We start from the raw sequence: 18,895 nt of genomic DNA, 5'->3' as shown, positions 1-18,895 counted from the left end.
TATATATATATACTCTCTTTACTCTTTTACTTGTTTCAGTCATTTGACTGCGACCATGCTGGAGCACCGCTTTAGTCGAACAAATCGACCCCAGGACTTATTCTTTATAAGCCTAGTACTTATTCTATCGGTCTCTTTTGCCGAACCGCTAAGTTACGGGGACGTAAACACACCAGCATCGGTTGTCAAGCGATGTTGCGGGGACAAACACACACACATACATATATACGACAGGCTTCTTTCAGTTTCCATCTATCAAATCCACTCACAAGGCTTTAGTCAACCCGAGGCTATAGCAGAAGACACTTGCCAAAGGTGCCACGCAGTGGGACTGAACACAGAACCATGTGAATGGTAAGCAAGCTACTTACCACACAGCAGTCTGCTGCTATGATCCACCCTCTTTCAACAACACTCCACACAACACATACTGTATAAAAATCACAATCTGACATTAAAATATATATTACCACTCAAAACGTAAAAGACACTTGCCTATGGTGCTGCCCTGTGGAACTGAACCCAAGATGGCACAGTTGGGAAGCAAGCTTCTTAGCCACATAGCCATACCTGAATCTTTGTAACTCATGATTATAATAATTAAAAATAATACGTTACCAGCGTCGCCTTCTAGCACTTGTGCTGGTGGCACGTTTTAAAATAATTCGAGCAAGGTTGTTGCCAGTGCCGCTGGACTGGCTCCCGTGCAGGTGGCATGTAAAAAACACCTTTTTGAGCGTGGCCATTACCAGTACCGTGTGACTGGCCCTCGTGTCGGTGGCATGTAAAAGCACCCACTACACTCTCGGATTAGTTGGCATTAGGAAGGGCATCCAGCTGTAGAAACTCTGCCAAATCAGATTGGAGCCTGGTGTAGCCTGCTGGCTTGCCAGTCCTCAGTCAAATCGTCCAATCCATGCTAGCATGGAAAGCGGACATTAAACAATGATGATGATGATGACTTTCTAACTTTTATTAATACTTTTATCAACATAGCAATTAAAATGACAGAAATATGTTTGCAGAGCTCTTCGAGAAGCTGATGTGATTCTTCTTCTTGGTGCACGTTTGAACTGGATTCTACACTTTGGCCTTCCTCCTCGCTTCCAACCAAATGTCAAAATCATTCAGGTAAATAACTGACAAATTCTTCATAGATATATATTCTACGATTTTGATGACAGAAAAAAATATCTCGTATATTATTTGCTTGTTCACTCCATTGATTTCTCTCTCTTTCTCAGGTGGATATCCATCAAGAAGAATTGGGTAATAATGTTCAGCCTGTTGTAGCTCTTGCTGCTGATGTAAAAGCAGCTATTTTCCAGGTAAGATCTTTATTCGTTCAAGGTAAAATGAACATGCTGGTTTATATCTCACTACCTTTAACCTCAGTCACTCATATGGATGTGTGTGTGTGTGTGTGTTTTTATATATATATATATATATATATATATTTTTATACACATACACACATGCATACAGAGAGAGAGAGAGCAGTTGCCTTCCAATAACTAGCATCATCTCTGAAGAGTGCAGGGTTACATAATCAGGCTTCCGTTGAACCCCTAGCACAAAACTGATTGGTAAGATCAGCCATAATGGATATATAATACTGTACACTTTGATTAATGTGTGTGTGTGTACATTTGTGCACGTGTGTGTGTGTACATTTGTGTGCGTGTTTGTGTGTGTATATATATTTAAATATATCTTGTGTGTTCAGTTAGATGTACAACTACTACTGTATGAGTTAAAGCTTTACATAGATTATCATTATCCAATCAGCTTGCAGTATAGTGGTTGACCATTGTGCTCCGCAGAGTAACTAGTAATGATATACAGAACATGTATAGTGGTAAGCATCCAATGCTGAATTCCAACAAACTGCAATGGTGAAACATACAGAGGAACTAAAACTTTATACTTGTATATATCTTGATTTTTCATTATATATATATATATATATATATATATATATAATTGTGTGTGTGTGTAAAATATTTATCTGGTTGCATGTTTCTGAACAGCTTCCAGGAGATTGATTTGTATTTTGGAATAGCACAATGGAGGTGGAATGACTCTTCAAATGTACAATCTATGGAATTATTTTGTAAAGCAATAACCAAATTTGCTGCTCATACCTGAAACCATGTAAATTGATATCATCATCATCATATATTTTCTTTGTTAGGACAAATCTGCTTCGGTTTTATGTCACTTTATCTACAAGACCCAATCTCTAACTGATGCAATTTCTCTTCATTTATACTGGTAATTCCTTCTAGAAAGACAAATTTCACAGCTCCTTATATCTAAGCTGCTAAAATTCTAAGACTTTGTGACTAGTCAATAGAAACTTACAGCCAGGACATCATGACAGAACTCCAAATATTGATGATCAGAGGTTGTTTTGCACTTCCACCTAGTGCTAATAAATTTGTGTCCTAATTATGAAAAAAATGTTATGTTTCCACTGATGCAGGCATGACTGTTTTAAAAATTCACTTCTCAGCCACATAACTTTGAGCTTTATCCCACCACAAGTGTCTTCTATTATAGACTTGGGCTAAACCATGTCTTGTGAGTGAATCTTAGGAGACAGATGTTGTATGGGAAGCCATCATGTGTGTGTGTGTGTGTGTGTGTGTGTGTGTGTTTGTGAATTCTTCTTATTTCTTTATTACCCACGAGGGGCTACACACAGAGGGGACAAACAAAGGGATTAAGTCGATTATATCAACCTCAGTGCGTAACTGGTACTTATTTAATCGACCCCGAAAGGATGAAAGGCAAAGCCGACCTCAGTGGAATTTGAACTTAGAGCGTAGTGGCAGACGAAATACTGCTAAGCATTTCGCCCGGCACGCTAACGTTTCTGCCAGCTCGCCGCCTTTGTATGTGAATGCTTCTGGGTGTCTTTACATTGTCATCATGTGAAAGAAACTGCTGCCTGTGATGATGTCTGTTGTAAAGAAGATGTCCCATCACTCACCAGTTTTGTTGTGTGTGAGGACCTTGGAATAAAAAAATTTCATTAATTGAAGAACAGATAATGGTTGGCAACAGGAAGTGGTATCCATCTGGAGAAAACTGGCTTAATAATTCTTGTCTATCCCATACCAATATGGAAAAAAAAAAATGAGTGTAAAATCATGATGATGATAATTTTTTTTCAACTTCAGATGTCAATGGAATTAGCTAATTCTTCAAACAGTTATCCCTTTCACCATACGGAACTTTGGTGGCAAGAATTGAATATGGCTATTGACAAAAATAAAAAAGCCATAAATGTAAGTTTAACTTTTTATATTTAATTCCTAATTCATTCCTGTGTTTTTTTTTTGTTTTTGTTTTTTTGTCTCAAATACACATTCAGCACTTTTAAAGTTTTTCAAGTTGTTATCCTTATCTTTAAGTTAGCAGAGTGTGATTAAGTAGTAAGAATGCTAGTGTTAGACTAAATGTAGTGGTGGCAGCTACAGCAGCAGAAGTAGGAGTAGCTGCTGCTGTGTAGCTTCTGATCAAGCCTTACCAAAGAAACCTATCATCAAAAGTATTGTAGCTATGATGATTCTTCATCTTTTTATTTTTCCAGACATATTCCATGTAGAAGTACCTAAGTAAATGTGCCCTGTTTTTAAATATAGCGAGCAGCATGTAATTAAAAAAAGTTCTAACAGCCACCATATTTAATTAGGTCTCCTTATATTCTGAGTTCAGCTGTTTGACCTGTAGCACACTGTAGGTGCATCATGTCACTATATGAGTTTTCTCCCTTGTAGTAATAGGTCAGTGGCAGGGTAAACAATTTTAGAGAAAATGCAGTATGCTAAAGGTTAAGGTTGATTTTGCTTCTAATCCATATCAAATTGATAACATATGTACCAGCCTTGGACTAAGACTGATTCAACTAACTATATTCCTTCCCTACAATATTTGTAGCATTGTGCCAAATGTAGAAGTCAAATTTTAAGTTAATAGAAATTTTGTATCTTATTTTTTGAATATTTTTCAATATTTCAAAGTTAAATTAAATTTTAAAAAAATCAAATTTTGAGGTAGCAAAAATTACTCATCATGTTCCCTGAATAATTTTCTGTTTTTCTATGTTAAATCCATTTTACTCAGGCTTTGAGTGCTGATGAAACTGTGCCTCTCAACTATTACTGTGCCTTCTCTAAAGTAAGTTAATCTCACTTTCACATTTGTCTGTCCAAATTTGTTGTTAATTTTTTATCATCTTTACTGCCTATTATAAAAATATAAAAATATATTTCTTCCCCAAAGATAGTCCCAACCCAAAATATCAGAATCTCATAGCATATAGACTTATTTTATTACCTGCTTTTCTTATTACCAAATCAAACCCTCTTAGTTCCATTAGAATGGGTTGGAGGGCAAATTTTTTTAAGAATGTAAGTTAACTCTGCTTCCATAATGGAGTACTAGAGTAGATACATGGATAGCATAAATATTAAGATTTTCAGAGGTCTGGAAAAGACGAGGCTGTGAGTCAGACCTCTTGGCAGCTGTGGTGACAACTACAGACAAGTTTCAGCTTTATTATCCCTCTTTGGCAAAGCATTAACTCAAAGCTGCCAAACCTCCAGAACAACTAATATACATGATTTATTTCTGTTTTTCCTTTTAGGTGAAAATAATTCACTAATTAGGCAAATTTATATAACGATAGGTTTTGATCTTGTACCTGGAAGTCCAATTCTTTTCAATTATTTTTTTAGATTACAGAAATTCTTGGAGAAAATGATGTTGTCATTGTGAGTGAAGGTGCCAACACAATGGATATTGGTCGGTCCATGATACAAAACCTGTTACCAAGACAACGGTTTGTCTGTCTATCTTTCATCTTTTACTTGTTTCAGTCATAAGACTACAGCCATGCTGGGGCACTGCCTTGAAGTGGTTAGTCTAGCAAAACTGACCCCAGTTCTATTTTTATTGAGGCTGCTATTTATTCTGTTGGTCTATTTTAACAAACCAACACTGGTTTGTTATATATGTGTGTGCATGCATGTATGCGTCATATACGAATTTTTGTTTGTTCTTCAAGTTGCAATCCAGCAACTTTTAGTGTTTGGCCCTGACTTTTATTAATGCTCATAGCAAAAGAAAGTGGGATAGGAAACTGTAAGGGCTTAAATTTGACTGGGGCTTTAAGTGGTATAATTTGTATGCAAGGAACAAAGACGGTGTTGCGTTTACCACAACCAGTGAGAATAATTGCCTCAATTCAGTTCATCATAGGTTTGTGCATAATTAGTGTTGCTTCCCTTGAACCATTTACTTTCACTTTATAGGACAAACAAACAAATGAATGAACAGAATATCCCTTTTATATATATAGACTTAAATGATGTTATATTTGTATTCATGATTTTCAGGCTTGATGCTGGGAGTTTTGGAACGATGGGTGTTGGTATAGGATTTGCAATAGCAGCTGCATTCTGGTGTAAGGAGAAAGGCGGTAAGAAGCGTGTGATTTGTGTTGAAGGAGACAGTGCCATTGGTTTCTCAGCAATGGAATTGGAGACTGTATGCCGGTAAGATGATTTCAGAGATTGTAGGGAAAGTTGAAGAAGAAGAGTAGATTGGTACAGGTTTTTATTGTGGGGAAAATAAATATTTTTGCCACACATATATTGAGAATTTTCATAAGGTGCACCACATCCAAAATATTATGTAAGGGATAGTTGTATTGAAATGTATATTAATTCTTTCTTCTATAGGCACAAGGCCTGAAATGTGTGAGAGGGGACAAGTTGATTACATTGACTTCAGTGCTCAACTGGTACTTGCCTTCTCAACCCCAAAAGATTAATGGCTACATCAACCTTGGTAGCATTTGAACTGAGAATGTAAAGGCAGAATAAATGCCACTAAGCAATACGTCTGGCATGCTAAGAGTTCTGCCAGCTCACCTGAAATATATATTAATCAACAGGTTCATCAATGTTTTAAAATCCACTTTTTCAAGCTGTTATGAATTAGGCAGCATTTCAACACTTATGATCCTTTGTCAGTTCATCTTTGAGTCTTGAACATCCTGAACTTCAACCTCATTACTTTTTTCCCTCCATGTCTTCCTTAGCTTTCTTCTGCAATGGATACCCTCTAACAATAGTTTGTGGTAATCTTTCGTCTTTTCACTTATCATTCATTCACATCAATTGTCCACAAGTCATCTCTCCTGTATGCATTAGCTGACGGCTTTAACGCTCAGCCACTGTCAGTTCACTTGTTTTTTATCTTTCATGTTGGTTAATATTGATTTCAAATTTTGGCACAAGGCCAGCAATTTCGAGGGAGGAAGTAAGTTGACTGCATCAACCCCAGTACTTAACTGGTATCTATTTTATTGCACCTGAAAGGATGAAAGGCAAAATCGACCTCAGTGGAATTTGAACTCAGAACATTGACATGCGAAATGCTGGTTTATACAGGGTGGCCCAAAAGTAGGTTTACAGTTAGCACGTAGGCATTTTAAATTCCTTTAAAAACTTTTTTTACATTTAAATTTCTATCTTTGAAACTGAAAAGGGAGCTTGACAAAATTAACTAAATTAGCATAGAATAATGGATTCATATTTTTTTTTTATAATTAAGATCTAAACTGTTAATATATGAATGCGAAAGAGATAGTTGAATAACTGTAAACCTACTTGTGGGCCACCCTGTATATCTACTATAATGGCTATGTATGCATGTATTGTTATTATTTGCAGTCAGTGATTGTGACTATGACTGTTCATGGCTTTGGCATGACTTGATAAGCCTTCTCCATACTGATAGGTTTTTCACTTGAATTTACTATTTATTATTATCAATTCCTTTCCACTTTATGTTCCTTCTTTTCAGTATCATTGAATCTCAGTCTAGGTCTTCAATGGTTTCTCTCCCCCTTGTATATATCTGTAAGGGTCTCCTGAATCATTCTATAGCATTTCTTATTCAATAACAACTAATCATTAACTCTTCTCTCCTTCCAGATATAAACTGCCAATAATATTTCTTGTCTTTAACAATAATGGAATCTACAGTGGTTTGGATGGTGAGAGTTGGAATTACCTTCAGGAAGATGACATGACTCTCGTGTAAGTTTTCCTTTGGCAACTCAGAAAGGAATCTTATAATCCTGTTATTGTTTAGCCCTAAGTTAGCCCTGGTTGATCAGAGCTATGACCAAAGGTTTCCCATTTCATCATCTCTTGAACATTGCTGATCCTGTACTTTTTGACGTCTTGAAAAATGCTGTTATTGGTGTTATTGTTTAGCCCAAGTCAACCCTGATTAAGCCGATCACTGTGATCATCTGTTTTTTTTTTTTATTTTGCAGACAATTTATCAACTGTTCTCTTCCTTTTCTTTTCTTTTTTTTTTCTGAGATAGCAGAAGGTGGTTTGAGAAGTTGACTGTTATTTCTAGTATGTTGAGTCATGGACTAAACCTGTTACCTGGTCAAATACCATCACTTGGCCCATGGAGGCTTTTAGTGGCATTCACAAGCCAGGTGGTGGTACTCAGTGTGAAACATGGGGCAAGAAAAATCTGTCATTTACATTATATATATATATATAACCACTTATAAACAAAGGATGCAGCTATATATAAATACCATCATTTAGAGTCCATCTTCCATGCTGGCATGGGTTGGACAGTTTGACAGGCGCTGCTAAGCCTGAGGATTGCACCAAGCTCCACTGTTACTTTAGCATGGTTTCTACAGCTGGATGCCCTTCCTAATGTCAACCACTTTACAGAGTGGCCTGGATACTTTTTACATAGTACCAACATTTGGTGAAATCACTGTGTAACTTGCAAGACAAGAATTCATCAACTGAGAAGGGGAATGGTTTTGTGCCAGGTAATGAGAGTTTAAAATATGACAGAGGAACAGAAACAGGTGTCTTGCTGTAGCAGAGATACCTGGTTACCCCAGTCGGTGGAAGAGAGCAAGAGAGATGGTGGCGATGTACCAGGGCATACTTTCAGGATGTTAGAACCCAGGCACACAGAAAGTGAGGATGTTACATGATAAGTCTTGTTATACATTGATAACCAACAGCTGCTTCTAATTCCTTGTGCTAGACTTAGTGGACTTGCCGGTTATGTATTATGATATATTTCTTACATAAATGTTTCCATTCATTGATGAATCATTTACTTTGCCACAAGGAATTTAAACAAACTGCAATCTAGTCTTCTATCAGCAGCACCAAAACTTACACAATATATATATAGCGTTAGGAAGGGCATCCAGCTGTAGAAACTCTGCCAAATTAGATTGGAGCCTGGTGTTGCCATCCGGTTTCACCAGTCCTCAGTCAAATCGTCCAACCCATGCTAGCATGGAAAGCGGACGTTAAACGATGATGATGATATATATATATACCTTGTTTCAGTCTGTATACTATAGTTACACACACACACACACGTACATAATATATATATATATTTTAACAAGATAAAATTTGACAGTTATTTCAAAGTTTCAACTATGAAGCCTCTATTGGACAGTCCAAATGCCCGGTTTGATTGGGAAACAGTGAGCTACCGGCTCCAGTGTCATCTTTGGTAGAAATGTTGCCAAAGAGGACATTAGAGCCTGCAGCTCACCAGTTCCCTGTCAAATTGTCCGACCCATGCCATCATGGAAAGTGGCTGTTAAATGATGACAATGATAAATATATATATATATATAATCTCAAAACAACACATATCGTTCCTCCTCCTCTACTCACAAAGAACTTACAACTGAAAATAACACTTTCTAAAGACTATCTTTACTCACGGTTGTTATAAATCCAGCTTTGCTCTGAATATTCAATGATAACCAATATTTTTCATGAAGTTTGACTTAATTCATGAGCCAGTAGAGGGCAGATGGATTACAGGGGTTTCTTCTACTTTTCTGAAAAGTCACAAGAACATATTGATTGCTTTTGCAGGGCCCCGCCTACAGCTCTAACTCCAGAAACTCGTTATGACAAAGTTATGGAAGCCTTTGGTGGCAAAGGTCACCTGGTGAGGACCCCAGAGGAACTGTGTAAAGGTTTTAAGAATGCAATGGAAGATGAAGATGGAGCTTATCTGTTCAACATCTTAATCGACCCAGTTGCCACTCGGAAGACACAGGTTTGTAGTTTTCCATTGTTTCACTTTGTATGCCATTGGCTGAGGGAGATTACAGATCAAGAGATTGCTTTTTTTTTTGGTAGCCTAATACTAACTGTAACATATTATATTAGTTGAACAATTACAGCATGGAAGACACATATTAAGCCATTCAAGAATGCACAAAGACTGTCAAATTAACTTTTATCATTTGATGCCAAAAGTTTTTGTGATCACATTGCAATTGGAGTTATGAAAATGTTGACACCAAATAATAAGTGTTAAAGTAATGTGAACAGTGTTTTTGAATGGCTGATATGTGTCTTCCATGCTGCAATTGTTTTAGTTTCAACTCTTGCTTTTGGCTCAAATCATATGTTATTTCTTTACTACCCACAAGGACAGACAAGCAGATTAAGTCGATTATATCAACCCCAGTGTGCAACTGGTACTTATTTAATCGACCCCGAAAGGATGAAAGGCAAAGTCGACCTCGGCGGAATTTGAACTCGGAACATAGCAGCAGACGAAATACCGCTAAGCATTTCGCCCGGCGTGCTAACATTTCTGCCAGCTCGCCACCAAATCATTTGTGTGACAAGTACACCTCCGAAATTATATTTGTTACCTGCAGAGTATGAGCTGAAACCCTAGTGTTGTCATTGGATTGAGACCAGAGGCAGAACATAGTCTCATAATCTAACTTGTTTTCTAACTAGGTTTGTTGACTGTCAACTCTATTGAGCCACCTTCACTCTTCATTTCTCAAAAGTTTATCAAACCCTGTTGTAATAATGGTTACTCATTTAAATGAAAGTCCTGAAATTTTGAGGGGAAGGGTTAAGTTAATGTCATTGGCCTCACTGACTAGTACTCTATTTTATCAGCCCTAGGGAATAAAAGGTGAAGTTGACCTCAGCAGGTTTTGAACTTAGAATGTAAAGAGCTGAAAGAAATACTGCAAAGTGTTTTGTCCAACCTGCCACCAGGTCCAGTCCTTGTTGCAGTGTGATGGCTTGAGTGCCTCAGTGACCCAGAGAAAGTGACCAACAAAGTGAAAGATTCTGACAGGACTTCTCAAGCTGGACACATCAAAGGATAGAGGCCAGACTAATATGGATCACCTCTCAAAAGTAGAAATGTGCTTTCGTAGGGTCAACACCCCTAACTAGAAAACAAAACCTGGGAGAGGAAGGCCTCCTTTCAGGGCACTATAATAAGGGCCTTGACAGCCCAAAGTTAAGAACAGTGGGAAAAAATCATTGATGGCCTGTTTCATGGGAAACAAAAAGCTTAATTGAAAGTAATTTTGTCCAACATTCAAACAATTCTACTAATTTGCAGCCTTAATTCATCATCATCATTTAACATCCATTTTTCATGCTGGCATGTGTTGGGTAATTTGACAGAAGCCAGCCAGCCAAAGAACTGCATCAGGTTCAAATTATTTGTTTTGGCATGGTTTCTATGGCTGGATACATTTCCTAGCACCATCCACTTTACTGGTGCTTTTTATGTGGCACCAATCCTTTCTACTACAGACAAAAAGGCTGAAATTTTCAGGAAGGACACTGGTTGATTATATTGACCCCAGTGTTCAACTGGTACTTATTTTATTGACCCTGAAAGGATGAAAGGCAAAGTCGACCCCAGCAGAATTTGAACTCGGAGTATAAGGACAGACAAAATGCTAAGTGGCATTTTGTCCCATGTGCTAATGATGCTGCCAGGTCACCACATAAACCCTGATGTAATCATGCTACAAGTTACAAAGAATATACACAGCACAATAGTTAATGTGAAGTTAACATATATTCAGTAGTTAAGTGTTATGGTAAAGTCATCTTTTAGCAATAAATGTTTCTAAAGCATTTTATCATAAATATTTATTTCAAGGAAAATGTAATTTTTAAGAACAGTATGACATTTTAAGTTCTGCAATTTTTCAATTTTTCAATTTTTCAATTCACTCTTGTTTTTGTTCTTTTTAGGAATTCTCTTGGCTCACTTCATCTAAGTTGTGAATTCTAACGGCGTTTGTAACAAAAACAAGAAAACATTCCACCATGGAGAATTAAGATATCTACAGAAACATTTATGATTGATTATGTGTGTGAAAATATCAGAAAGATGTTCAAATAATTTAATGACAACATTATAATGGTTTTAAGAAAATAATTATTAATACAATTAAATATATAATGAAATATTTTTCCAAATTTTTCTTTTTGTTGTTCATGGTTTGGTGTGACATGAGGTGTAGATTGTATGTGTGGTGTAGTGAGTGGATTGGTATTAATTGCAACATTTACGATATATTTATAGCTGTGTTGTAAAGTGTGATGTAATGGTCTCAGTATGACGATAGTTTCTGTGTAGTCTTGTGTTATAAAATGTAACAGTCAGAACATTAGCAGTGTGTTAGTCACTGATAGAATGGATAAAATTTACTGATTGCATCCTTCTGTAAATTTCATCGGCTACAACTGCATAAGAATGCTTTTCAACATCCGTGCTTCATAAGAAACTGTGTTCTTTCCAGGATTTAATGGTTCTTCTTCCAGAGGTTGTTCTGTCATGGCTTTCACCTCAAGACCATGGACTACAATATAAAAATTTTAGACAAATAAGTAAATCATTATTTAATTAGTTATTTTAATGCAAAAACTGATTCATCACAGTTGATTTGAAGTAATTATAATACATGAACTTTTCTTTGTGTTCCTTAACAATTTAAGTTCACTGAAATACTACTTAGATGTTTCTGAAGTTAATACAACTTGGTATCTTCATTCCTTCTTTAGTACAATTGTCTCATTTAAGAGCATAGTACAACACAACTAAATGTTAAGATTATATGTCAGGATGTCATTGTCCATACAACTATTAACTTTTTTGATACCAAATTGCTAATGCTCCCCTCCCAGCTAAAGGTGGGGGGTTGCCTCACAAGAGTCCCATGTCTGTACCATGCACCATTGTTGGTGCCATATAAAAATTACTCATGCCAGTGCCACATAAAAAGAACAGCTTGTTCAACAAGCTGATGGGTGAAACTATATACTTAAGTCTGTGCATCTGTGCATCTTTGCGTTTGTCTCTGCACTGCTTGATGACTGATGTTGGTTTGTTTGCCTCTCCATAGGCAAATGATAAAAATACTACATTCATTTACAAGGCATTGGTCAGCCAATGGCAATCATAAGTCATTTGCCCAGATGCCATATAGTAGGGTTGAACCTGAAACCATGTGACTACAAAGCAAACTTTTTAACTACACTGGCACAGGCATGGCTGTATGGTAAGAAGCTTACTTCCCAACCACACAGTTCCGTTCCACTGCATGGCACCTTGGGCAAGTGTCTTCTACTATAGCCTTGTGCCGACCAAAGCCTTGTGAGTGGATTTGGTAGATGGAAACTGAAAGAACCCTGTCATATATATATATATGCTTGTGTCTGTGTTTGTCCCTCCACCATTGCTTGACAACCGATGTTGGTGTGTTTATGTCTCTGTAACTTAGCAGTTCAGCAAAAGAGTCCGAAAGAATAAGTCCAGGGGTCAATTTCTTTGACTAAAAGGTAGTGCTCCAGCATGGCCACAGTCAAAATGACTGAAACAAGTAAAAGAATAAAAGAATGCCTGCACCTATACAAAAGTTTTAGCTGGAATTTTGAAGATTCCATCAGAGCGTTTTGCATTCAAGAAATTACTGAAATGCATTAAATGGATTTCTAACAAGAAAATATTGAGTAGCAAAAAATGTGAAGATTACTGGATCATTTTTCATGATTTAACATGTATTCTTTGATATCCTTTTCTATCATCATCATTATTTAACATTCACCTTCCATGCTACATAACTAGCAAGGTTTGATAGGATACAATGAGTCTAGAGACTGCGTCAAGCTCTGTCTGCTTTGGCAGGTTTTCTACAGCTGGATGCCCTTAATAATGCCAGCCATTTTGCAGAGTGCACTAGTGAAATCACCAAGTAATTCACAAGACAAAAAAAGCCCTCACAACTGAATGGGATGTGATAATAGAAAGGGAGGTGGTTTTATGCCTGGTGTTGAGTGGCTACAGTGTGATAGAGGGACACAAGAACAGGTAACTTGCTGTAGATGAGATGCATGCAGCTGGCCCAAATGAGTGGGAGTAGCTGGAAAGAGAGACAAGATGGTAGTGACGAAGAGTCAGAAGGTAGACAAAAATGGGGTGGATGAGTTCACTAAAATGGGGTGGATAAGATCAGGAGAGGACAGATGATTATGTAATTAATAACAAGTGCAGTTTACTTACTTTCACAATGTTCTAGAAAAGTTATGCATTCTTGCACAACAGAATCACGGATCATAACCATGTGCTTGGCCATGTTTTCAATTAAAGACAAGAAACATCTCTTGGCATAAAACCAGGTGTCGGTCACAAGCTTCTTCTGATAAGGTTCTAAACTCTTGATTACACGAGATATTCCAAACTCATAGTTTCCTTTAGCACAGTAAAGGGTTCTGAAAGAAAGAAGTGCAGGAGATTGTAAGTTAAAACAGAGAGTATACAGCTATTTTAGTGCATAAAGGAGTAACTGATGGGGGTAAACTAACTTGTTTTATTTATTCTAGTGTATGAGAATCAGCAGTGGATGGCAGAATCATTAAAGCCCTTGCCTTAAAGGGACATAACTAAAAACTTTAAGACATTGTTCTGAGTTCAAATTCCATAATGGTCAACGTAGCTTTTTTATTCTTCCAGAGTTGATACAATAAAACACTGATGGTTGATTACTATAATTTTTCCCAAAATTTGTGGCCTTCGTTAGAAACCATTATAATGTATGAGAAGTTACAAAGAGTGTTTCCATTCTTCATCAGCTCTTATGATGCGAGAGAATAAAGTAAGAGGAAGTATATCTGCTTTGTCTCAGTTATAGTATAAAAGACTACATAGTAAGCAGTGAAGTTAGATCTCAGAACTACCAGACATTGTGGAAAAGATGACCAAATCTTTTTTTTTTCTTTTCAAAACTAAAACAATTGGTGATATGAGAAAATGGATGTTAAGATGATCATACTAATTCTTATAGGTTCAAGGCCTGAAATTTTGGGGAGGGGATTAGTCGATTACATCAACCCCCAGGGCTCAACTGGTACTTGTTTTATTGACCCTGAGAGGGTGAAAGACAAAGTCATCAACATCATCATCATTTAATGTCTGTTGTCCATGCTGGTATGGGTTGAACGGTTTGACTGGGTTGGCACACTGGAAGGCTGTGCCAGGCTCCAGTCTGATTTGGCATGGTTTTCTACGGCTGGATGCCCTTCCTAATGCCAACCACTCTGAGGGTGTAATGGGTGCTTTTACATGCCACCGGCACGGGTGCTATTTGCATGACACCGGTATCTGCCACGACTGCGATTTTGCTTGGCTTAATGGGCCTTCTTCTCAAGCACGACATAATGCCAAAGGTCTCTTGGTGGAATTTGAACTCAGAAAGTCAAAATAGATGAAATGGAGCTAAGGATTTTGTCCAGCATGTTAACAATTCTGTCAGTTTGCCAACTTTAGATGATTTCAAAGTTTGGCACAGGATCAGTAATTGTAAGGGGTTGGGTAAATTGATTACATCACCCCTGGTACTCAACAGATATTTAATTTATCGACCCCAAAAGGATGAAATGCAAAGCTGATCACTGCAGCATTTGAACTCCAAACATTAAGCCAGAAAGAATGTATGTCACTAAGCATTCTGTTCAGTATGCTGATGGTTCTGTTAGCTTGCTGCCTTGAAGATGAACATACTAATAATAATCATCCTTTCTACTAAAGGCACAAGGCCTGAAATTTGTGGGGAGGGGGCTAGTCGATTACATCAACCCCAATGGATACTTAATTTATCGACTTTGAAAGGACGACAGGCAAAGTCGACCCTGGTGGAATTTGAACTCAGAATGTAGCGGCAGATGAAATAACACTAAACATCTTGTCCAGTGTGCTAACAATTCTGCCAGCTTGCCACCCTCATAGTACTACTACTACTACTAATAATAATAATAAATATTTGTAATTTTAGCACAAGGCCAGCAATTTTAGTAGCAGTGGGTAAATTGATTACATTGATCCCAATATCTAGCAGATATTTATTTTACCATTCTTGAAAGAACGAAAGGAAAAGTTGACTTCAGTGAAATTTGAACTCAGAATGTAAAAAACCAGAAATGTTGCTAACTATTTTGTCTGTTAGATGCTAATGATTCCGCCAGCTCACCTTCTTAATAAATAAAATGTTGATGATTTCTATGGTACACTTCATCATTAAAAATACATACCCAATAACCATATTGACGATACACAAATGGTAGACCTTTTTATCTGGGTCAGTGTGAGCCAACTTCTCTTCTTCTTGTTCAAGTTTTCGCATCACAGCTTCTGCCTGAAATGAAATATTACATACAAATTTGTTATTAACGTGTAACAATAGAATAAAACAATTACTGACTGTTCTAAGGTAGCTTTAATATTAGTTCAGAAGGTACAACAGTTTCTTCAAAAATATGCTTCCCAAAATTCTCCAATGCTTATTCCTGATGTCTAAACACCCTTTCCATTTTATGGCTATTTAACTGTTCGCTTTTCTGGCTTTCTGTATTTTATCCTTTGTACTTTGTATGTACTTTTAGGAGAATGAGAGCCTTGAGAGAAAAGTAGCTTGAATATGTGGTAGAACAGGAGAGCAATGCAAATTGTTTAACAAGTCAAATCTAATTGAGTAGACTTATTAAAAGCATTTCAATCATGACCATCCTGTCTTTAAAAGGATATCTAAGATTACGTTATCTAATGTGTCCTTTGTTTTTGTTTTAAGATGGTAGGATGTGATTTCAGGGAGATTTGGCTGCTATTTCAAGACAGCTGAGAAACCACAAAGAAGCTTTCACTAAAATATTTAAAATGAATTACACATAACACGAAATAGTGCAGTTTGGTGTTTATACAACTCAGAATTCATTTTGCATTAAGCTGTCCATTGATGATGTGCATGATATGCAGGACCTCTCACTTTGGAAATAGTCTCAAGAGAAATTTCTTTTCTTTGGCAACATGTATGAAAACATTGGGCAGTGAAAGATGTCATTGGATCATGAGACACATACGTTTCTGCACTGATACATGTCATCAGCCACAAATGCCAAATTTGTTGTTCACAGCTCTATCAGAAGGATATTTCCGATATATAAGAACAGCAAACAGTGAATTTGCAGTAAATTTACTGGCATGTGTAAAGTCTGATTGGGCTGTGAATGATGAATTTGGTATTCATGGCTGTTGACCCAATGTGTTTTTACACATGTCACCTAAGAGAAGAAACTTTTCCTGGAACTATTGCCACAGTGAAAGGTCTTTCCATGTTCAAGTGAAAACAGATGCGTTACATATCATTGTATTGGGTTGTCCGGAAAGTTTGTGCTGATTTTTAAAGGAAAGAAAAAGGTCAATAAATACCTGCCGTTACATTGCTTCTCCATCTTTCCTTTAACTTGAAAATACCCTCTTCCCTGAATTGAGGTGGTTTCATGGCAAATAAGTCGAAAGGTAAGCTACTATAAATCAGCATGAACTTTCTGGACAACCCAACACATATATATATTTTATTCAATGCTGCTTTGTGCAACCCTAACAATATATGTATAATAATAATAATAGAAACTTACTTCTTCATTCTGATTAGTCATAATGTAAGAGACACAAAGGTTGGCCAAAACAATTGCACTGATGTCTTGTAACTAGAAAGATATCACAATAAATATAAACAATATAAATTTACTAGATTATAACAACAGTAATGATGATTATTTAAGGCCATAAAGTTTGATAGATTCAGCTACTGACTATACGGTCATCAGTTCAATCCTTTATTTTGTTTAATTTCATACCCATTTTTTACAGACTAGAATGGATCAAGCAAAAACATATTATTGAAGCACTGTTTTACAGCTGGAAGCCCTTCATTTTGCTAGCCACTAACCCGTTTTCCAAATTTTTATCCCATATGTCTTTGAAAGTGCAAAAACTAACAGATGATTTATTAAGAGGGAATGACAACAAACTTCACTATTTATAGCTCAGCATTTTCTTAAGCAAAACACAGAATGTAAACAGATGAAAAAATGCATTCATCTGTCTGTCCATCCATCTGCCTGTCCACTCACTGAATATAATTTCTTACGACTTTTCATTGTTTGGCCCAGTTTGGCTCAAACCAAATAGACCAATGATGAAAGGTATTCCAAGCATGACCATCATTTCTATATTTACATCTATATTTATTTCTTTATTGCCCACAGTGGGCTAAACATAGAGGGAACAAACAAGGACAGACAAAGGGATTAAGTCGATTACATTGACCCCAGTGCGTAACTGGTACTTATTTAATTGATGCTGAAAGGATGAAAGGCAAAGTTGACCTCGGCGGAATTTGAACTCAGAAAGAAATACCAGCAGATGAAATACTGCTAAGCATTTCACCCAGCATGCTAACGATTCTACCAGCTCACCACCCTATTTACATCTACAGGGTATCCACAAAGTCTGGGTACATGGGGTAAATAAAATCATAACATTAACAATTAAATATAAGAAATAATAATTTCTTAAAGTATGTATTAATCCCCATGTGGGTACATGGAGTAAATAAAATCATAACATTAACAATTAAATATAAGAAATAATAATTTCTTAAAGTATGTGTTAATCCCCATGTACCCAGACTTTGTGGACACCCTGTATATTGGCTAATGGTGTAACTTAAGAGAATTTGGCTGTTATTTCTAGCAGACAAAATGACATTAAAATAAGTTTCTGAGAAAAATGACTTACTTGTTCATAATTCTTCTTGAGAATGGCTTCATAAAAGCCTGTAGCATCTTTATATTTTTCTTGCATAAACAAGACATGCGCAACGTTTAACTTCCATATATCATGGTCGTTACAAAATTCCACTGAAGTCTGGAAGATCTTCTCAACTTGTACATAGTTCTCCATATCCCAGTGGATGCGAGCTTGTTGCATCAAGATCGGGATGTATCTATGAGATAAGACACAAACTTCATTATGATAATTCCTTTAACAACTTAAATACATTCCCAAATAATGCAGTCAAACTATGCAACATTCTGCAAGCTTATTGACCCTTTAGTATTTAAACCAGTCGTATCTGGCCCAAATATTTGACCTGCATTATGTTCAAACTAGCCTGACTTAGCTTCTCACACCTACCCTACAATGTCATTCTAAAAATAAACAGTCACATCATGGAAATCGCAGAGCTGAGATAATGCTTAATTAATTTGAAACAATATGAATAAGTAGGCATTACAGTTGACAGATTAGACTGAATGCTAAAGGGTTAAAATACACTCTAGAAATGTGATCTTAATAAATAACTTCATTCAACAACATTGAGTTAGATGTAAAGCAACTTTATTCATTCAGATTTTATGCCTGTTGTTATTTTTTCTATGCTAGCATTAAACTTATTATGGCAGGTTTTTTTATACATTAAACTTATTATTTCTGGCATTAAACTTATTATGGCATGTTTTTCTGACATTAAACATTATCAAACATTAATTTTTGGCATTAAACTTATTATGGCAGATTTTTCTGGCATTAAACATTATTAAACATTAATTTCTGGCATTAAACATTATTATTTCTGGCATTAAACTTACTATGGCAGGTTTTTCAGGCATTAAACATTATT

General features: G+C 36.5%; 2 protein-coding genes across 3 annotated transcripts in view; one reads left to right on the top strand and one right to left on the bottom strand.

Moving 5' to 3' along the window:
- LOC106872707 (2-hydroxyacyl-CoA lyase 1) overlaps nucleotides 1-11,354 on the top strand; it is a 34,976-nt gene extending 23,622 nt beyond the window's left edge. The window contains exons 10-18 of the mRNA XM_014919783.2: nucleotides 1,012-1,131; nucleotides 1,245-1,328; nucleotides 3,186-3,293; nucleotides 4,132-4,185; nucleotides 4,746-4,849; nucleotides 5,406-5,564; nucleotides 7,011-7,115; nucleotides 8,970-9,156; nucleotides 11,127-11,354. Of these exons, the coding sequence (XP_014775269.1) occupies nucleotides 1,012-1,131; nucleotides 1,245-1,328; nucleotides 3,186-3,293; nucleotides 4,132-4,185; nucleotides 4,746-4,849; nucleotides 5,406-5,564; nucleotides 7,011-7,115; nucleotides 8,970-9,156; nucleotides 11,127-11,159 (954 nt within the window). The 3' untranslated portion in view covers nucleotides 11,160-11,354. The remainder of the gene's footprint in view (nucleotides 1-1,011; nucleotides 1,132-1,244; nucleotides 1,329-3,185; nucleotides 3,294-4,131; nucleotides 4,186-4,745; nucleotides 4,850-5,405; nucleotides 5,565-7,010; nucleotides 7,116-8,969; nucleotides 9,157-11,126) is intronic.
- Nucleotides 11,005-18,895, bottom strand: part of LOC106872720 (tetratricopeptide repeat protein 30A) — a 28,577-nt gene continuing 20,686 nt past the window's right edge. For both annotated transcript variants that reach the window (XM_014919802.2, XM_014919803.2), the window contains exons 12-16: nucleotides 18,010-18,217; nucleotides 16,845-16,916; nucleotides 15,462-15,565; nucleotides 13,438-13,646; nucleotides 11,005-11,737 (exon numbers count right to left, since the gene is read on the bottom strand). In XM_014919802.2, coding sequence (XP_014775288.1) covers nucleotides 11,616-11,737; nucleotides 13,438-13,646; nucleotides 15,462-15,565; nucleotides 16,845-16,916; nucleotides 18,010-18,217 — 715 coding nt within the window. In that variant the 3' untranslated portion in view covers nucleotides 11,005-11,615. The remainder of the gene's footprint in view (nucleotides 11,738-13,437; nucleotides 13,647-15,461; nucleotides 15,566-16,844; nucleotides 16,917-18,009; nucleotides 18,218-18,895) is intronic.

This window comes from Octopus bimaculoides, chromosome 1, assembly GCF_001194135.2.
Source record: "Octopus bimaculoides isolate UCB-OBI-ISO-001 chromosome 1, ASM119413v2, whole genome shotgun sequence".
Classification (NCBI taxonomy): domain Eukaryota; kingdom Metazoa; phylum Mollusca; class Cephalopoda; order Octopoda; family Octopodidae; genus Octopus; species Octopus bimaculoides.
Note: the sequence above shows the minus strand (reverse complement) of the source record. Positions and strands in the feature narration are given on the sequence as shown.